Source organism: Notamacropus eugenii, chromosome 6, assembly GCF_028372415.1.
Source record: "Notamacropus eugenii isolate mMacEug1 chromosome 6, mMacEug1.pri_v2, whole genome shotgun sequence".
Classification (NCBI taxonomy): domain Eukaryota; kingdom Metazoa; phylum Chordata; class Mammalia; order Diprotodontia; family Macropodidae; genus Notamacropus; species Notamacropus eugenii.
The window spans coordinates 228,219,311-228,239,301 of NC_092877.1; the positions used below are offsets into that span (position 1 = coordinate 228,219,311).

Here is a 19,991-nt window from a genome sequence, read left to right on the forward strand (position 1 = left end):
TGCTTCATTCTGCGATTGAATTCCATAGATCTTTCTCTGGATGTGGAAGGCATTTTGCCTTAGAAGACCATTGAGAATTTTTTTAAGTCCTAGCATTGCTATGAAGTTCCAGGTCTACCAGAAAAACTCCTCATGTACTGTGGTCGTTGCTGTGCACAAAGTTCTCCTGGTTCTGCTCCTTCCACTCAGCATCAGATCATATAAATCTTTCCAGGCCTCTCTAGTACATATATTCTTGCAGAATAAATTAATGGGCATCTCCGGAAATACACCTCATCCTGCATCTCAGAATTTATTTATTTCTCCACCAAGAGATGGGAGTTATATTTCAACAATCACTTTCTGAAGTCATGATTGGTTAGATGCTTTGGTCAGAGTTTTAAGGTCTTCAGAGTTTTCTTTCTCCCCTATATTATTGTTGTTATGTATTGTAGATTGTTTTCCTGGTCCTGCTCATTTAAGGCCGCATAATTTAGTATATCTTCTCATGTTTCATTGAATCTACCATGTTTATTATTTCCAATAGTATTCCATTACATTCAGAGAACATAATTCATTTAGCCAGTCCTCAGTTAGTGGGCACCTGTTTTGTTTCAAGTTCTTTGCTACTACATAAAGTGCTTTTATAAATATTCTTGTGCAAATGGACCCTTTTCTTCTATCCTTGATCTTAGCAGTACATATACGCATACATATAGCACAGTAATATTACTGGGGGGGTGCGGGCGGGGGAGAGAGAGAGAGATTTAGTGATAAGGTGCAGAATGTTTGCATGTGGTTGAATCAATTCACAGCTTCACCTACAGTCCATTTTAGTGTGTCTCTTCTCACGTAACCTCTTCAACAAATGCCATTTTGCTTTTTTGTAATCACTGCCAATATGAGTATGAGATGACTTCATAGTTTTAATTTGCATTTCTCTAAGTACTTAGAGATTTAGACTTAATTTTTAATAGTTTGTATTTCTTCATTGGAGTTTGACTATTCAGCTATTGAAAAATTGTTCTTGTTCTTACATCTATTTAAATAGCTTGATCAGAAAAAATTAGCTGTGATGATATTATGTAATTTTCCTTTTAATTGTAGCTGCATTTATTTTGCTTGTGCAAAAGCTTGAATTTTTTGTGATCTTAAGTTCTACTTTATCTTTCATATGATTACGTATTTTTTTTTAAATTTTTTAAAATTCTGAATTTAATAAACTGAATAAAACAAACACTTCCATAAAACAGAAAACAAACATTTCACACAAAGCCACGAATCTGTTTCATATAGCTTGCTTTTCCTTTCAAGTATAGAAGTTCAACATGGAGCTTTGAAATCTGTCTAGCTTCTGGCCTTCTTAGGTTAACTGCATCTTAAAAGATGTCTTAGTGATCTTCTTCTTCTTCCATTTATGATTCTCTCCCTTTAAAAAATAAAATAAAAACAAAGCCTTTGTAGCAAGTACACATAGTTGAGCACAACATTGCAGACATTGTTTTTCTCTGAAAATGTCTCCTTCTGTACCTACCTCTCTTTCTACCAGGAAGGGCCACAGCAAGCATGCTTCTTCGTTGTTCTTCAGTAATCCATTGATATGATTCATATTCTTACGTATTTGTAAAATCTTTGTATATATTCTGTATTAGAGTTTTATCAAAATTTGCTGTGAAGATTTTCCTTCATTTTCCCACTTTAATTCTTAAACTGCAGCTATTACGCTTGTGCAAAAGGTTTTCAGTTTTATGTTATTGAAATTGTACAATTTTATCTTTTATCTCTATCCCTTAGATTAGAATTTTCTCCTTAGCCATAATTATGGAAGAGATCTTCTTTCCTTCCATGATTTCTCTATGAACTTTTGTATTTGCATCGTTTATCTGTTTTCTTTTCTCTCTTTCTTTTCTGTTTTTCTTTCATCTCTACTCTATCTCCCAGTGTTTGTACAAAAAGCCTATCCTTTTGTATTTATCAGCTCCCCAGACCTCTTTTGCTTTGACACAATAAGTAGACCAGGTTAATCCTGTCACAAGTAAGCTTTGTGGATTTCATTCCTCTCAGTTTTATTCTTTTGCCTCAGAGATGGCCATTTTGCTTCTCAAGTCTTTTTTTTTTTTTTTTTTGAAGGACACCTCTTAACTGTTTCTGGTCTGAGACAATACAGAAGAAGGGATCCGTACAATAATAATTCTAGCAAGGGAATGGTGCTTAGGCCTTCTCATCTAACTTTTCCTTTTTAGTTCTAGAAGGCTGATCTCCAGTTAGAAGCTTTACTATTAATCAGTTTACTTTAAACGTGTTCACTATTCAGTATGTATTGTGACAACTTCCTATTCCTTTCGAAAGTGAACCTGTTAAATGGAGTTGTAAAATCTTCTAGCTCCCAATTATGGTCAGGAAGAAGCCTTTATTTTGATTATTTTCATTTTTAAACCTCTTTTGTATTTTGTTTTCTAGGATACCAAATTGTGGATAATAATGGAATATCTTGGTGGAGGCTCTGCATTAGATCTAGTAAGTATAACCTTAAGAGTTTCCTCGTGTAACAGTTTTTTTTTAAGGAAGCTTAAAAAAAAAACTACTTTGGCTGTAGTTCATTTCCTTGTGTCCTTTTGCAATGGTAGTATTTACATCAGGGGCAGCTAGGTGGTGCAGAGGATAGAGCACCAGTGCAGGAGTCAGGAGGGCTTGAGTTCAAATCTCAACCCAGACACTTGATACTCACTAGCTGCATGACCTTGGGCAAGTCACTTAACCCCACCTGCCTCATCCTGGGTCATCTCATCATCCTGATGAATATCTGGTCACTGGATTCAGATGGCTCTGGAGGAGAGGTGAGGCTGGTGACCTGCACAGCCCTCCCTCACTCAAAACAAAGTCAAGTGCAAGTCATGTTGTTATTTGTCTGATGGCATGGTCTTCAGCAACGAAGGACGAGCACACACCATTTACATCAGAAGAAACCTGCTCTCGGCCCCCACCAAATTTGCTCTGGACAGAATTGTTTGCTTTAGTTTTCCATAGTCTGAAATTGCAAATACAATTTTGATTTATTTTCTTTAACAGGATGATAAATGTTATAAGCAAATGAACCTATTCCTTAAGAGTTTTTCCCCAGCCTGGTGATCTAAGAGAACTTTCATTTCTCTGATTGTGAAGATCTGGTGATGACAGTGATTCTTATCCTTCATATAACTGATACTCCCATTTATTATATATGAGCTTTAGAAGCTTCCACATATCTCTACTCTCTGAATGATGAGTTTCAAAATTAAATTGAATAAATAAAACCTTTGTTTAAAAGACCATCTCTTGAAATAATGGGAAATGCCTAGTTAGGTTATCTCTTGTGCATAGAACTTGGTTACTTCTGTTGTCAGAGGTTATAACTGACATTGGGCCTTATCTTAAATGATTCTTTTGGAGAGTGTGGCCTCCTATATATAATCCTTCCTTTAGGTCTTTTTGAGGTTTTTCTAGGAACTGAGGTGATGATTTTACTAGCATGGGGAATTCTTAGATAGAGAGTAGCTTGGTGCCTTCTTTGCTACGTGGGTGCTGAGAGTGACTTGCCGAGGTCACATAGTTAATAGCGTCAGAAGAGACTGAATTTGAACCTGGGTCCTCCTTGCTCCAAGACTAGCATTCTCTCTGTCTACTGTACTATGCTACTTTTCTTTCTTGAAACATAAAAATGTGTTGGAGGGTTGGGTTTCACTTACAGTTACAAAGATAAGGGAAAGTTTCCTAGCTTAAATTAATCATGGTTTTACATGCAAATGTCCAGGAGCAAGTGATTTTCAGCTCAGCTGACTAGCCCAGTCCTGTCCAGGTGGAGTGCCTCACATTTCTAGTTGGTGTAGATTCTGTTTGGCAGTCATTAATAATGTATGTCAGCCCGTTTCCCCATCTCTGAACCTGCGTACAGAAGTCTGTGCCTGCCGTAGGCATCTACTCAGTTCCCTGCAACATGCTATCTTCCCAGGTTTTGACAGGCAATGAATGAATTTGTGGTTAGTTGCCTCCCTTACCATATGCTTTCTGGGCATGGACCTGTAGATATTTACCTCAAGTTCCTTCTCCAGGAGGACTTTGGCCTGATACTCCCCTTTTTTACCCTTTTGGAGATGTTAGTGGTTTGAGTGCTTGCATGTCTGAAACACATGTACTAGTCATCAGTGCCTGGTTCTGCCTTTTGTGGTGAAGTTAGCTTTTCTAGATCAGGAGATAGGAATATTTTTATTTTCATGGACCTCTTTAGCATTCTGGTGAATCTTGTGGACCCTTTAGAGTTATATTTTTAAATAATTGAAAGAAATGCTGTGTTTCAGTTAAAGGTTATTGAAAATAAAGATGATTTCCCCCCAAACCCCCATACAAGTTCAGGGATGTCTTGAAATCTTTCCATAAACCTCCATATTTAGAACCCTTATCCTGTATTTACATCTTGGCCTCTTCTCGGGAAATCACATATGGCTTATGACACAGGGGAAGGAGAAAGAACAGGTGATTATTTCTTTGATATGGAAATCAGGCAGCATAGGGGAGGTAGAAGATTAATACGAGTTCTGAGAAGAGGTCATGTATGCACAGAAGTCTTGAAGTTTACAAAATATTTTACTTGTAACTTTTTGATACAGACAAGGAAATTGAGTTTTTAGATAAAGAGGCTTGTTTATAAACAAACAATTGGGAAATGACAGCTAGAGAATTTAAACCTAGATCTCTGACAAGTCCACTGTAATATTAAACTTTTAAATTCATCGGGACCTATAACTCCTTTAGGTGATAAACACAATTTATTTTCAAAAATTATATTTAATAATGTTTAAATAATGTTTTAAAATAGTAACATCTTTAAATGCAAAGCATCTGAATTATGATTAACCGGAAAAAAGCTGTTGATGTTAGATCTTGTATCTTCTAATAGAATATAAATTCCTTAAGAATAGAGATGGTTTTCTTTTTGTCTTTGAATTCTAGCCCTAATACAGCATGAAACAGGTACAGAAATACTTATTGGAGAGTTCATTTGAAAATTTAGAAGAGTTATAGGACTGTTGTTAAAAAAAAAAAAAATAACATGCTGGGGGAGAGGGAACAAAGTGACTAACAGACATAAAAACTCCCTCATGATTTGTCCTGTTCTGCTACTTGACGATGATAAACCTCTTAAATATGTTAATATATTTTTACTTCCTTATTCTCTTGGGAAATCGTTCTTGAGGAAAGGTTAGAGTTACAAATTATTCAAATTTTATAGAATTATATAGACTAATATTTTAAGTTAAAATTTGCTTCTCATACAATTATGTAAAATTGCTGTTGCTCCCACTTGGCATCACTGGCAAAATTTTCAGATCTCTGGGTTCTGAATGTTTTAGGTAACTGTTAATAGTGATGATGATGATGATGGTCACACTAAGATTTCTTAAGAGCTTATTGCATGTATTGTGGACTAAGATGTTCTCTAAGGTCCCTGCTAACTCTGAACTTGTGATCTCATTTGATCCTTACAGTAGCCCTGTAAGGCAGGAGCTACAAGTATTGTATCCATTTTATAGCTAGAGTAATTCATAGCTGGTGTATATCAGCAGCAGGAATCAAAACTAGTTTTCTGCTGACTCGAGAGCTAGTATTCTTTCTACTGCATCAAACTGTTCCGTTTTAATACTGCGTTGATTTAATTATATTTAATGGATATTGAGGGACAGCCATGATGAAGCGGAAAGCTCTCTAGACTTAAAAGACCTGACCAAGTGTTTGGTTGTGAAATTTAAGAGATTAAAAAGCAGTCTTCTGTTTGATTTTGGGGTCAGCTGTGAGGTACCAAGAAAAGAGCAAAAAGAATCTTACTGACATGTTTTTATCCTTCTGGGCCTTGCTGGCATAGGGGATTTGGTCACTTATTTGAAAATCTCTTACTTGTTAGTTTGTTCTTGGAATACATTTGTAGTTAAAACTTATTAAAAATATATAGTTCAAGGATAATAGTATATCATTTCTTTTTCATGTTTTATTATTGTCTTTGTATTTTTGCCTCTCTTCTCCCTTCCCCTTGGTTAGTCTAGTTGGGGCAGGGAAGAGAGATCTTCAGTCATTTATATTCCCTATAGATTGATGCCTCTTAGTTGTCAAAATAACCCTTAATATCTCTTCGCTTAGGCCGTTACACCAGTGAATAATCCTCCATTGAACCTTATGACTGTACGGAATTAACGGAAAACTGGTATCTGGGTGGGTCACAGCATAGAGCAGTGGGCCTGGAGTCAGGAAGACTTGAGTTCAGATTTGGCCTCAGATACTCATTAGTTTAGTGACCCTGGGCACATCCTTTAATTTCCGTTTTTCTGTTCCACTGGAAAAAGAAAGGGCAAACCACCCTGGTATCTTTGCCAAGAAAACCCCTCATGGAGTCACAGAGTCAGACATGACTGAACAGCAATACAACCACACTCCTTATATAGGGGAAGCTAGGTGGCACAGTGGACAAATCTCCTGGCCTGGAGACAGGAAGACCAGAGTTTAAATCTGGGTGCAGACACTTAATAGCTGTGTGCCCCTGGGCACGTAACCTTGTTTGTCTCAGTTTCCTCATCTGTAAAATGATGTGCAAAAGGGAATTGTAAACCACTCTAGTTACCTTTGCCAAGAAAATCTCAAAGGGGGTCCTGAAGAGTTGGAAGCAACTGAAATGATAGAACAAGATATCTTAATTTTTAATGTCACCTTTTTCTGTCTAAATATCTGGGTAAATTTATTTTCACTTCTCTGTCTCTTGGGTGATCATATTTGAACTCTTGTGCCAGAGCTGCTATTCACACATTTCATCCCGGGGACAGATGAATTAGCTAACTGACTTAAATCTGCATAGCAACACAACTGAGTCGATAATAACTTTTAGAGTTGGAGAAAACCTTTGAGATCTCCTCCCCCAAACCTTTCATTTGATAGATAAATTGAGGCCCAGCCTTAATTGGGATTGGGCCTTGCTCTGAGTTGGTTAAATTTTTATGTATGTGCCAGGCACTGTGCTAAATGTTGGAGATACACAAAGAGTCAAAAGATAATTTTTACTCCCAAGGAGTTTACAGTCTAATGGAGGAGACAGCATGGAAACAAAACATACAGGATAAATAGTCAATAATCATCAGAATGATTGATCACTAGAATGATGAGGGATTGAGGAAAAGCTTCCTACAGAAAATGAGGTTTTAGTTGGGACTTAAAGGAAGCCAATAGATTGAGATGAGGAGGAAGAGCGTTTCAGACATGGGGATAGTCAGAGAGAATGCCTGGAGCCAAGAGATGGGGTGTCTTGTTCATGGATCAGCTTGGAGGACAGTGTCACTCAGTGGAAGAGTATATATTGAGGAGTAAGGTATAAAAAGACTGGAAAAATAAAGAGAGACCAAGGTTGTGAAGGACTTTGAACACCAGACAGCGCATTTTGTATTTGATCCTGGAAGAGCCACTGGAGTTTTTTAACTAGAGTGTATGTGTGTGAGATTATTGGACATATACTTTAGGAAAATCACTTAGGTGGCTGAATGAAGCATGAATTGGAGTAGACAGAGGCTTGAGGCAGGTAGACCACCAGTTGGCTATTTAAATAATACTGGCATGAGGTAATGAGGTCTTGTACCATAGTAGTGGCATTATCAGAGGAGAGAAGGGAACATATTTGAGAGATGTTATTAAGGTGAAATTGGCAGGCTTTGGCAACAGATTGGATATGTGGGGTGAGAAAGTAAGGAGCCAGGATAATTGAGGGACTAGGAGGATGGTGGAGGATAGGGGAAAGTAGGAGGCAGGGAGGGAGTTTAGGATGAAAGGCAGAGTTAGGTTTTGGACGTGTCGAATTTAAGATGTCTGGCAGACGTTCAGTTATAGGTGTCTCAAAGGCAATTAGAAATCCAAGACTGGAGAAGTCAGGGCAGGATAGGTAGATTTGAGAGTCATTAGCATAGAGATGGTAATTAGCTGAGTGCTGAAGAGATCATCAAATGAAGTAGTATTAGAGGGAGAAGAGAAGAGGACCCTGAGGCACACCAATGGTGAGAATGATCTGGAAGGGGAACCAGCCACGAATGTCAAGGAAGGAAGTGTGAGGAGCATGCAGCAAGGTTGAGGAGAAGGAATATTGAGGAAAGGCTATTGGATTTGGCTTGGAAGAGATCGTTGTTAACTTTGGAGAGTGATGAGGTCAGTAGCCATTTTATAAGTGTTTGGCACCACTTCCTTAAGAGATCTCCAGTTCCACTCTCCTCCCCTCAATCAGAGTTCTTTTCAGATTATTTATTACATAAATCTATTTCAAGTAATAATTTTTAAACTTGTGGATAGAATATTCAGTAAAAATAACCAGCATGTGTCTAGTGCTTTAAGGTTTGTAAAGCACTTAATTATTAAATCATTAATCTTCATAACAGCTTAAGGAGGTAGGTGCTATTATTGTCCCCAGTTTAGAGATGAGGAAACTGAGGCAGACAGAGGTTAAATGATTTATCCAGAATCACACAGCTAATACATCACTGTTGCTGGATTTGAACTTAGGTCTTCCTGACTCCAGGTTCAGTACTCTCTTTACTTGGGAAACAGAAGTCACTATTGAAGTCACTCTGTCACTTAGCTTTGGGACCTCACTGAGTCTGTAAAATGGGAGTAAAAGGTGGGTTTTGGGCTACATGGGCTGAAAACTCCCTTCCAGCTCTATAGTGCTGTGCTTGATTTAGAGTGTAGTAGGAAATACGCTGGATTAGGAACCAGCCTGGATTTGAATCGCAGCTTTCATTTTCTGCAGCAAGGCACTTACCCTTTCTGTACCTCAGTTTCCTCATCTATAAAATGAGATTGAACTAGACAGTTTCTGAGACTTTGAGGCAGAAGAAGCAAGGTCACACGACCAGAGTTCTGGAATGTCTGTTTAAACTCAGGAGAGATTTTGTTTATTCAGAGGTTAATAATGATCAGACTCTGAGGACAAGTGAAGTGTTTCCTTCACACTGGCAGAGCAAGTGTGTGAGCTCCCCATGCGCCTGATGACCATTCTTGTCATTTATATATGATTAATACATATGTATGTAGCTCATTATTTACATATGTAATTCTACTGTGGCAATAAGTGTATTTTGACCCTTTCAAAAACTTTGCAGTTTAATTCCTGTGATTTTGCTTTGTGTGATTTTTATAGAGACCTTAAAAATCAGACTTTATTTTATCATGATAGATAGGTCTTAGCTTATAGCAACAACAGCAGTGAGAATAACAATAATATATAGTGCTTTATGGTTTGGCACATGCTTTGTTTAAGAACAACTTGGGGTGGGTTCCATAGGTTATCTCTGCTTTTTTTCTTAGGCCAAACTTGTGATTTTCCTCCACCAATGCAGATTGACACCCTTTTATCCTGTTATAATCTTAGAGAGTTGCCTGGACTGTTGAGGTATGAAGTGACTTGCCCATATTTCTACACAAATGAGCCTTGAACTCAGCCTTTGTGACTCCAAGACTAGCTCTGTGTGCTCTGACGTTATGCTCATCTATTACAATTTTTCAGAAGCTCTTTAACTAATGATTTGCCTGTCTCTCTTTTCATTGTTATTTTAACGATCAAGTCTACTCTTCTGGTTTAACAGTGATTTCTAATAGATGAACACTTAGGAGGAAGTGAGCTTAGAGATTGTTCAGTATTGAGTAAGCACAGAAGATCTTCATAAAGCAGAATTACCATCTCAGTTCATGAATTCTTGCTTTGAGTTATTGAATGGCAGTAAATTGAAGCTCAAACACTGAGACCAAAGACTAAAAAGATTTTAGCTGATTAATGGATCAATTAGTATTTCTAGAAGGGCGGGCTAAGTGACAGCCTGGGAGGTTAATTGAGAAAGCTCCCTGCTGCTCTCATTGATCACCCTTAGTCATGAGTTTCATGCCAGGGCATGTGACCAACTGAAAAATGAGTATTCTCACAGCCTTGCACGAAGGAGGCAAAGGAAGCAACTTGCCCAGAATGCCTTTGTGAGGGCAAGGATTCTTGTGAACCTGTTTTAAGTGATCAGTTTCTTTCTGATGTTCTGCTCCCTGGAAGTGACAGTAATGTAAAATATAGTCTTTCTTGTTCTATGCTACATAAGAAAACTTGGGCTGTCATCATGGTTTTAATTTTTAATAAGCCACACATTTGAGTGTGCTGTTTCAGTATACCTTTGCAGATGAATTCAGTAGAAGTATTTGTTAGGTTTTTTTTCCCTCTCCCAAAGAGTGGTATCATCAGACAAAGTTAAATTGACCAGTTAACTTTGTACTTGAATTGAGCTATGAAAACGCAGGTCATGTAGCCAACTCAGGGTCATTCCATCCAGTTAGTTTAGCTGATCTACTTTGGTACTTCTCTGTGGTTTTGCATGCTACTTGACTGTTTCCTTACTCATCATTAGAATTAGCAACTTCATCAGAGACTGGAAATAGGAGCAGGTAAAATTCCTGCAATATTTATTACTTCTTCTAATAACTCTCATTTATGGAACATTTAGTATTTTCTTCACAGTGATTGCATGAAGTAGGTTATACAAATATTATACCCATTTCATAAATAAGGAAAGTAGTGAATTGGAGAAGCTTAAGAGCTCATGAGAACACAGCTAGTTTTGAAGCTGGAATTTGAACCAAAAGTTTCTTGATTCAAGTCCAGCACTCACTGCGTTCTATCCCGCTGCTTCATATAAGTTTTGACTTGTTTTGATGGGGGAGGAGATCGGAGCCATAGTCTCCAGTTCGATGATGGTTTTGCCTTCTGTGAGTAATCCATTAGTGAATTGGGTACAGAATAAACACAGTATTTCAAACTGATAGATGGTAGAATTACTGTTTAAAGTTTTTTTTCTGGTGTAAATTAATATTCAGAATGGAACCAGTTAACTTTTTACTATTCAACAAACTTAAAATAGGTGAAACAAACCTAAAATAGTAGAGAATGACTAAGAGCTGACTTGTGCAGTGTCTTTCTTATAACAAATCATTGACATTTTGCCTCAGTTCCAGAGGTAAAATCATGTAGAAGATTGAGAGAGCAAATGAGTTATTTGCTCATATAGCCATACCTTCCGTAAATCAAATTATATCAGAATCTAGATGAGTATGATTAGCTAGAGTTCAAATTCTGGACTCCCAAGCAAAACATTCAGTAACAGCTCCATCTTGGTTAATTGCAAAATGGGTTTCCAGTTAAATGTTGCCTTGTGGATATCAGAGTTCATAGCTTTGATAGGAGGCAATTATCAATAGGAAAGAAAACCACAATGTCTGTGAAATTATAATATACAACAATTAAAAACTGATTCTGTTTTTAAAAAAAATTTGATTTATGCTTAACTTTTCAGGAACACATTGTATGGTACAAAGTAGGCCTCTCTTTTTCCTTGAGGAAAGATGTGGAGTATATAAATAGAGTAGTCTGTGTTTACTCACCCAACTGTGGATTTATCAGTAATGCATCTGACCTTACAATGAATATTTTGCTTTCATATCTTCCTGGCTTTACTGCAGATTCTGTTTTTACTTGAGTTAAAAGTACACAGAGCATTGGGTACTTTCATTCACTGAATGTGCTCAAATATGTGCAAAACTGTAAGGGACCAGTATTGGTAAGTAGTGACCATATTTTGAAAATACAAGTAAAGGCATCACTAGTCTGCATACAGACTCTACTGGTTATTTTGTTAAAGGTGAACATTGAATTGCTGGGTCTCTCCAAGGCCCCAAACCCCCATCCCACCTATGTCATTATCTCCTTGTTTCATGGCCTGTGATGTCCATATTTAGGTCTTAGTCCTACTTTCTCAAGAAATAATTTAGATAATTAATGGAGATTTCACTTCTTAGTTCTTCACATTTGGATTTTATCACTGACCAGCCTTGATCCAGTCATTAATATTTTCTTATCTTTCTCTCCTTTGATAAATGAATTGATATGGCTTCCCAAGATCAAGAAGAGTATTGAGAAAATTAAAGAAAGTATTGATAATTGTAAGAGATGAAGGAGTCTATCAAGGACAAAGTATTATCATCACAAATAATAAAAGTATTAAGGACACAGAAGTGTTACAGTACTAACTAGAGTTTTTTTAGACACCCCCTCAACCCCCAAAGCCTTTTAAAATTCCTGATTCATTTCCTTGTTATCCTCTTTCAGTTTCTTTTTGGTCAGCGAACATCCCATGAATCCATAATATACTCTAAAGCACACGTAAAACATGAAGCATGGTGGTGCAGTGGCTAGAGTACTGGGTCTGGAGTCAGCCAGGCCTGAGTTTAAATCCCGCCTCAGACACTGAATAGCTGTGTGACTGAGAGGTAATAGCACCTACCTCCCAAAGGTATAAGGATATTTGCGAAGTGGTTTGGAAACCTTAAAGCATGTATAAATGCAAGCTGTTTGTCGTCATCGTCAATGTCATCATCATCATCGTCATCATCATCATTATGTAGCGGTCATGCTAAGTGTGTATAGTTACTACTTGCCCTGTAGGGGTCAGTAAAGGTAATAATATTTGAACCATTTCTCAAGCCCTTCCTGCAGGCGTAGTTGAACAGAGGGCCTAAATATCTTCTTTTCCTTGAATTATTTTGCTTGAGCTTCTTTAGCCTTACCATGAATCTGGGTTTTTCTTTTTCTCTCTCTACTCCTACCCTGCTCAGCTCTCTACAAGTTCTGTTATCGTAGCTCCAAGTATGTGGACCATTCATTGAACCCTCTGTTTTTGAGTGCTTTGATAGTTGACCTTGTGTAGACAAAAGGTTCAGATGTTTGATTTTTAAAACACCCTCCCCTCCCAACGTTTTGGTGTGCTGCAAACAGTAAACTATGCTTTCTCATGCCTTTTTTTTCAGCCCACAGTTAATTTTTTTTAGCATGGAAGATTCATGTTTCTTTTTTGTAGGATGACCAAAGGTGGTAGGATTCAGCAGAAATCCTTCAAAGACCTAAGATAGTCCATTTGAGTTTCTTGACATGCCTCGATTTCCTGGGCTTCTTGTCTTAGGGCTATGCCTCTTTGGGCTTTGAATTCTACCCGTTCCCCTCTTGTGCAGCATGGTGGACCAGAACTTAATATAAGTTTGCAGCAGATCCGGGTGCAGGTCACTGAAACCACAGACCTAAAAATATATGTTTATTTCCTCTCTTCTGGTCCGAGGCTGACCATCCCCCTTAGTAGCCTGGTGAGAACATTTGCTGGGGCAAGACAGGGAGCCGCTTACACCACTTTTTTCCTCTGTTAAATTTTTGTAGAAAAGGGTTTTACGTATACTTTCTCATCTGGAAAACAGAAATGATAATGCCTTCCTTGAGAGCTCAGAATGCCTCATACTTTTCCTAGCTGTGTGGCCCTAAGTCTCTCAGACTCTTAAGTTGTAAAGCAGGAACAAGCCTCTACTGAATTTCCTTGTCAGAATGAAATGATAGGTGTGTTTGAAACATATGCGTGTGCATGTGTGCGCACAGACACACACATACCATGCCCCCTTCCTTTCTGCAGTTTCTTAAAATTCTGTAGAAACATGAACCACTGTGGTTGTTGTTTACAAGTTTTGTGGGGTCTGATACATTACTCCCCCCCAGGTAAATTACTTTGTGATTGAAGATGTCATTTTAATGACTGTCACCAATTTATGTTTCTGATAGCTGGAACCTGGTGCTCTAGATGAAATTCAGATTGCTACTATATTAAGAGAAATCTTGAAAGGACTTGATTATTTGCATTCAGAAAAGAAAATTCACCGAGATATCAAAGGTAAGAAAAACATTTTGCTTTTCACTCCCTTAAAATTTGGGGTAATTGATCAAGCAGCTGAGGACCAGAACTTGAGTATGACTCCCATAGCTCTACAGTTCTCTCTGTTTTGAGCAGAATCTTTTTTCAGCTAATGAGCCTTGCATTCATTCCTCTTAAGTGCAAAGCACCGTGCTGGCTTTTGGTGGGAGAGAGAGGTAATATGTGGTATAAAGATCTGTACATATAAAAATGTATAAAAAATGATCCCTATCATTAAGAACCTTTATAGGTGAATTGGAATATCGACTCCATAGCTTTGAGAAATAAAAGTAGGCCCAGAATTGAATAGTTCATGACAATATTACACAAGATGTCACAAGGCAGCCCATGTTTTTTGTTTTCTAGCTGCAAATGTTCTGCTGTCTGAACAAGGGGAAGTGAAACTTGCCGATTTTGGAGTAGCCGGGCAGCTGACAGATACCCAAATAAAAAGAAACACCTTTGTGGGCACCCCATTCTGGATGGCACCTGAAGTTATCAAGCAGTCTGCTTATGATTCAAAGGTAAGATCAGAACAAAGCTTTATGTAACTTCTAGTAATACCTTCTTTTAAAGCAGGTCTTGAAACAGACTAAAAAAGTAAATACCTTGTTCTGAATCTACCAAAAAAAACCCAAACCAGCCACTGAGATGGCCCCTCCCCCTTACACACACACACACACACACACACACACACACACACACACACACTCTCTCTCTCTCTCTCTCTCTCTCTCTCTCTCTCTCTCTCTCTCATGTTTCTCACTCACTTTAGATCTCTAAAGCTCTGTTTTGGTCTTGATCTTACCCCCCATTTTCCCCTTTTGTCATTAAAACAAAATAACTATTCATTTTTGTCAACATTTGCCAATCTCCAGAGCTGGTAGCTTCTGTACCTGATGACCTAAATGTTTTATGAAATGAGGCTGGGAAGAATTTGAAAAATTGTTAGCTAAACTAAGTCTCAACACTGTTTAAAAGAATTGTTATTTTGAATGGCTATACCCACTCCCTGTATAGCTTGTGGAGGAAAGTTCCAGTTCATACAGGAGCTGTTGATTTTCCCCAGAGAGATATTATTTATCTGTCCAGCTTAAAGCTGCACTAAAACTTCTGAGGTATTAGAAACATAAAAAAGTTATCAGTTTTATGTGGTAGGAAGTCTGATACTACATACTTCGTATTTACTACATACTTAGGATGCATAGTAATGCATGCTTCTTGGGCATTGCGGTGGATCCATCCATGAAGGTATTTCTTCTAGCAGTGCAGTACGTGACCTTTCCATGTCTTCTCATTCTGTGCTGTTTTTGTCCAAGTATCTTTTCTTCTATTGAAGGCCTACCTAATATGCTAAAGGCTTTTTCCCCTTAGGTCTTTTAAAACTATAGGATCATAGCATTATAGATTTAGACCCCTAGAAGCCATATGATGCTTGGATAGCACTGCATACCTAAGGATATTTGTCTCTTGGCCCACAGTTTTGCTCTGAATGGCACATGTTCCTTCAGATTGAACATTTCTTGGTGATGTCCTTTATGCCAGTCCTGGTAAACATGATGTTACTGGCAGTATGCTGTAGCAATCTCGTTATGTCTGCCATTAGTTTTTTTCTGTCTTGCTTTTTTGAACTACTCACAATGTTGATTCTTTATAAAGGTTGAAAGGTTTGATGATCGCCAAACATTTAGCATCGTTGACTAAGATTGGGGGCGTGAGAGGGGATTAGGAGTGGTCCAGATGTGTGATTTACTGGTGTGGGAAACTCCCTTTCTCAATGAAGATCAGTGGCTGTTTTCCAAAACAAGATCTTGTAAAGCAGATCTGAGAAATCAGGTGGTTTGCTGAAGGACCAGAACCTAAGGTTTCCTGACTTGGAGGCCATCTGCCACTGTCCATGATTTCATGTCTTGCTATCTGAACTATTCTAAAGTATTTCTTACACTAGAAGCATATTAGTGTTAAAAAGGGGGAGATATGTGCTACATATAGCAGCTTGGGATGTGAGAAGTGCTGTGTCGTTTCCCAAATACAGTCTAGCCCATTCTCTTCTCTTTTTTCAGTTTTGGGCCCCAGATCATTGTTCATTTGTAGACATACTAATGACCTTATTTGATGACTACATCTCTTAATTAGGGAAAGCTTTCTTCATCCATTTTGTTTCTCTTGAGTCATTTTGAATCTCATTGAAGGATCTTGGGGCATGATGTCTATCATCATCACAGTGTCATCTGAAAACAAATGTACATGGAGGACGTCATAATATAAAAGAGAAGGCTTCAAAAAAAATAACCTGTAAGAGATTCATCTTCCAGGTAGATGCTATATAGCCCATCTTCTCTTACTGTGGCAAGCACATTTACTTTGAGTTTCTTTTTAATCTAAAAAATGAGGGAGTGGGACTAGATGACCTACCTCTGAGGTCTTTTTCCTACTTGAAATCTATGATCCTATGAGCTTCATTAGACTCCCTGTCCTGTTTTATGTCTCACTTGGTATTGAAGGAATTACTGAACAAAGTTCTGTCTGTGGTTCTGGCTGTCAAGGAATCTCATGTAGTTGTAACTTTTGTATAAGAGATACCTTGTGGGAGAAGCACCTTTATAACTTCATCTGGCTTTTCTCAAGTTAGGTCCTTTTTTTTCTTTTCTGATGAAGACATTGGGAATCTCAGTTGTGGGATTAGAAGATGTCTCCTGCTATGGGAAATCACTTGAAAAATCTGCCATTTCCTTCTTTTTCATATTTTCATCAAGATTGTTCTTGATATATTTGGAGATCATTTTCAGAAAGATATTACTGGAAGGAGGAAATAGGACTATGAATATATAGTTTCTGATGTCTTCTCAATCTCTTAAAAAAGTGATATTTAAATACAATCTTTTTTCTAGTCCTCTTTCAGATAGCTTGAAAATTTATCACTCAGTGTTTTAAAAGATTCTCTCTTCATCCTAGTTTTCTTCTGTATTTAGCTGGTCTAGCTGCTTCCTCAGCCTTAATATTGCCAGTTCCCCATATTCACATAGTACGTTGGGGACTGAGGCATTAGGACTCCAAATGTAGTAATTCTGTTTAAAAGCCTCACTTCCACATTTAAAGGGATGTGGAATTTCTTCATTATGGTCAGGCTTTCATGAGAACAATTCTTAGTTATGGGAAATAGTTCATGTTCTCCAGGGCCTCGTTAGGATTATGAATGATTGGAATTATGGCCTATTCTGGAAAAGCTTTTTGATGAAGTGTCTTAATCTGGTAGATGTTAAGTGTCATTTTCATTGCCTTATGGATATGTTGACTATTATTTGATGGTCTGCTTCATTATGTGTAATCTTTTTGGTGAAATTTCTCTTAATTATTTTAAAGGCACATTTACTATTTAAGTGCATTTAATGTTTTTGCTGAAATAGGCTCTTAATGATGTTCTCATCACCCATTATCTTTGATAGTTGACCACACTCAATATTCCCATAAATTTCTTACCAATGTTAGATAAAAAATGTAGTGCATTTTTTCTACCCAACAAATCATTCTTACTGAACTGCTTTGCCTTTATCTGTCTCAAGACTCTGGGCTGACTTTATATGCTTTTCTTTTAATGCCGAAGCATTCCGAGTATGCTCTCTAAGCTGAGGCTTTGATCAAAGTGAAGTCTGTGGCTGCCCCAGGGGTCTGGGAGGAGACAGTTGAGGAAAATTGTGATGGAACAAAGCCAGCCCTTAATTATCTAAGCCTCATATGAGCCAGAACCACACATAATCAGAAACCCCAGTTTACCCATGGATTTTATCATAAATGATATGTTTTTCTTCACATATGAATGGTGGTGGTACTAGGCCTTTTTTTGGTTGTTTTTTCCTTAAATGGTGATGGACACACACACTCACATCCACACCCATGCACACTCACTTTGATTTCCTTCCCCTTGTGGTCATTAGTATACATTGGGGATGTGGCTAACTGACCTACAGAGCAGTTGAACTCATGACCCTGGTCTCAGGAGCACACTGTTGTAACCTGCTGGGCTGACCTTCCCTGTACATAAGATACTAATAAACACCGAAGTTGGCTAAGAATTGATTTTTTCTAATTCTTTTAATGAAAGGTGGCAAACGTGCAATAAATGTGATTGATTTGAAGGGTATCTGTGTAATCCACTAGGTATAATTTTTTAAAAGAATTGGATGAAGTGACTCATAGCTTCTTTTTTTTTCCCTCATGGCCTATTTTATACATTAATCATTCTTTCCTTCTTTTTAAACTACTTAGGACGAAAACTTATTTGCAGCAAGATGGTGCGGTTCTGATAGTTTTTTTACTTTCTGATAATTTTATTCTTGTTCCTTTAAGATTTTTTTTTGGTATACCCTTTTATTTTTTTTAAATGAGCTTCCATTATTTTCTCCAACTTTTCTCTATCTGCATCTCATGAACTCTGACACAGGGATATCCAGGAGAATGAGGAATGGTTCAGAAAGGGTCAAGGATGCAGTTTTCACTGACGTTATGAAGACTAATAACCACCAAATCCCTCTGTAGCCTAGACCTCAAAATAACCTGTAGAATACCAGTAAACCTCCCAGAGTTTTCCCAGCTGCACCGTAAAGTGCAGGTAGCTCCCACACCTTTGTTTTTTACCTTCTATATTTTTTCTTTTTTGGAAATCTGTTCTGCTTTACCAAATATTTGATGCAGCTTGAACCTCTCTCTGAGTTACAGTCCCACGTTTTTAACTACCTTCTGGACTTCTTCATCTAAGTGCCCTGTTACTCACTACTTTGAATTTAATACGTCTAAACCTGAACTCATCGTCTTTCCCACTAAAACTTGCCCCCTTTCTTGACTTCCTTTCTTTAGGTGACAGCAGATCTTCCTCCAGCTCAGCCTTCCCCTCACCCATCTTCCACATTTAGTTGCTTGCCACATATTGATTTTCTCTCCCTAAATCTTCCTAATCTCTCCTCACCTGTCTACTTCTAGGTAGAGGTGCATTCTCTTAAATATGTATGGAAGTGTCAGAGTCTGAATGTTTCTCCTTTAAAGACTTACACTGCTGCCTCCGTCCCTTGGGCAAGACCCAGAGTCTCCCTTCTCATAAACTACTACCACACTTATTTTCCCTTCTGCACATATGGAACTGTTTTCATCAGCTTAAAAACCTTGAGTAGCTTTCCATTTGTTCTTCTACTTGAGGACTTCAGTGTACATGCAGGTGTTTTCTCAGATACCCTCCTCAGCCTATAGTTCCTCCAAGTGTGTAAACTTCACCTCCTCAACTGCACACAGGTCATACCTTTGCTCCTGCCTTCAGCCACAAGATTTGTCCTTCTGTGATCTAGAATTCCTAACTCTCTCTTCATTCCATCTTTTTACTAATACTTGCAAATAACTTCTTGGTTTTTTTGTTTTTACCAGGAATAGATGACTCATCAGGGTTTAAATCAAGCTCCAAAAGTTTATCTGAAGTTTTCATCCTACTCGCTTAGACCAAGAGGCTTGGGAAATACTCTAAAAGTTGATGTTTTAACTGTTGTTTCTCTGTCTTTGTAGACATCTTTTGTCGTCTTTATTTTCACCTCTTCAAAGGTGATCCTATATAAACCAACGGGAAACTTGAGGGCTATCCAAATAACTAATTTAGCACCAGCAACAGACTTTGAAAGACGGCAGGATTTGTTTTCCTGCTGACTGACACACTTGGTCTTGTAGCCACTTAACTGCTTGTAGAATCACCTTCAAACCTTATAAATTGACTCTTTTTTTAAAGCAGAGTCATCCTTTCCCCTCCTTCCCTGGGTTTGAAGAGGTCTGGCTTTCACATTCTGTGCTTTCCTTCTTCCTTAGCTGCCTTTGGCTTCACAGATAATTCTCCATTTTCCTCTGTTTTATGGAAAGGAACTTAGAGAACCCAGAAAGTTGTATAATGAGCGAGATTTCATTATAGAGAAATTAGGTCACTGAGTCAGAATGAGGACTTGGCACCTGTCCTTTAGTGTTTTTAGAGCTTTCAGACATCTCTCTTGAATAAGAAGGAATTAACATAGTTAACTGCTGGGCTGGTTTATCTGTCCCTCCTGAAGGGGTAGACTTCTCTTTGACAAGATTAAGAGGCTTTCTAATACTGGTTCTCTATCCTAGGTAGGGGACAGGTCTTTTTTTTTTTTTTGCCTCTTTATTATTTGAATCTCTGTTTCTCAA

The 19,991-nt window shown here is 37.9% G+C and overlaps 1 protein-coding gene across 2 annotated transcripts in view; it reads left to right on the plus strand.

The window, feature by feature from the left end:
- The window catches only part of STK24 (serine/threonine kinase 24), a 135,974-nt gene that overhangs the window by 94,659 nt on the left and 21,324 nt on the right, over window positions 1-19,991 (plus strand). For both annotated transcript variants that reach the window (XM_072622075.1, XM_072622074.1), the window contains exons 3-5: window positions 2,440-2,496; window positions 13,667-13,775; window positions 14,163-14,320. In XM_072622075.1, the coding sequence (XP_072478176.1) occupies window positions 2,440-2,496; window positions 13,667-13,775; window positions 14,163-14,320 (324 nt within the window). The remainder of the gene's footprint in view (window positions 1-2,439; window positions 2,497-13,666; window positions 13,776-14,162; window positions 14,321-19,991) is intronic.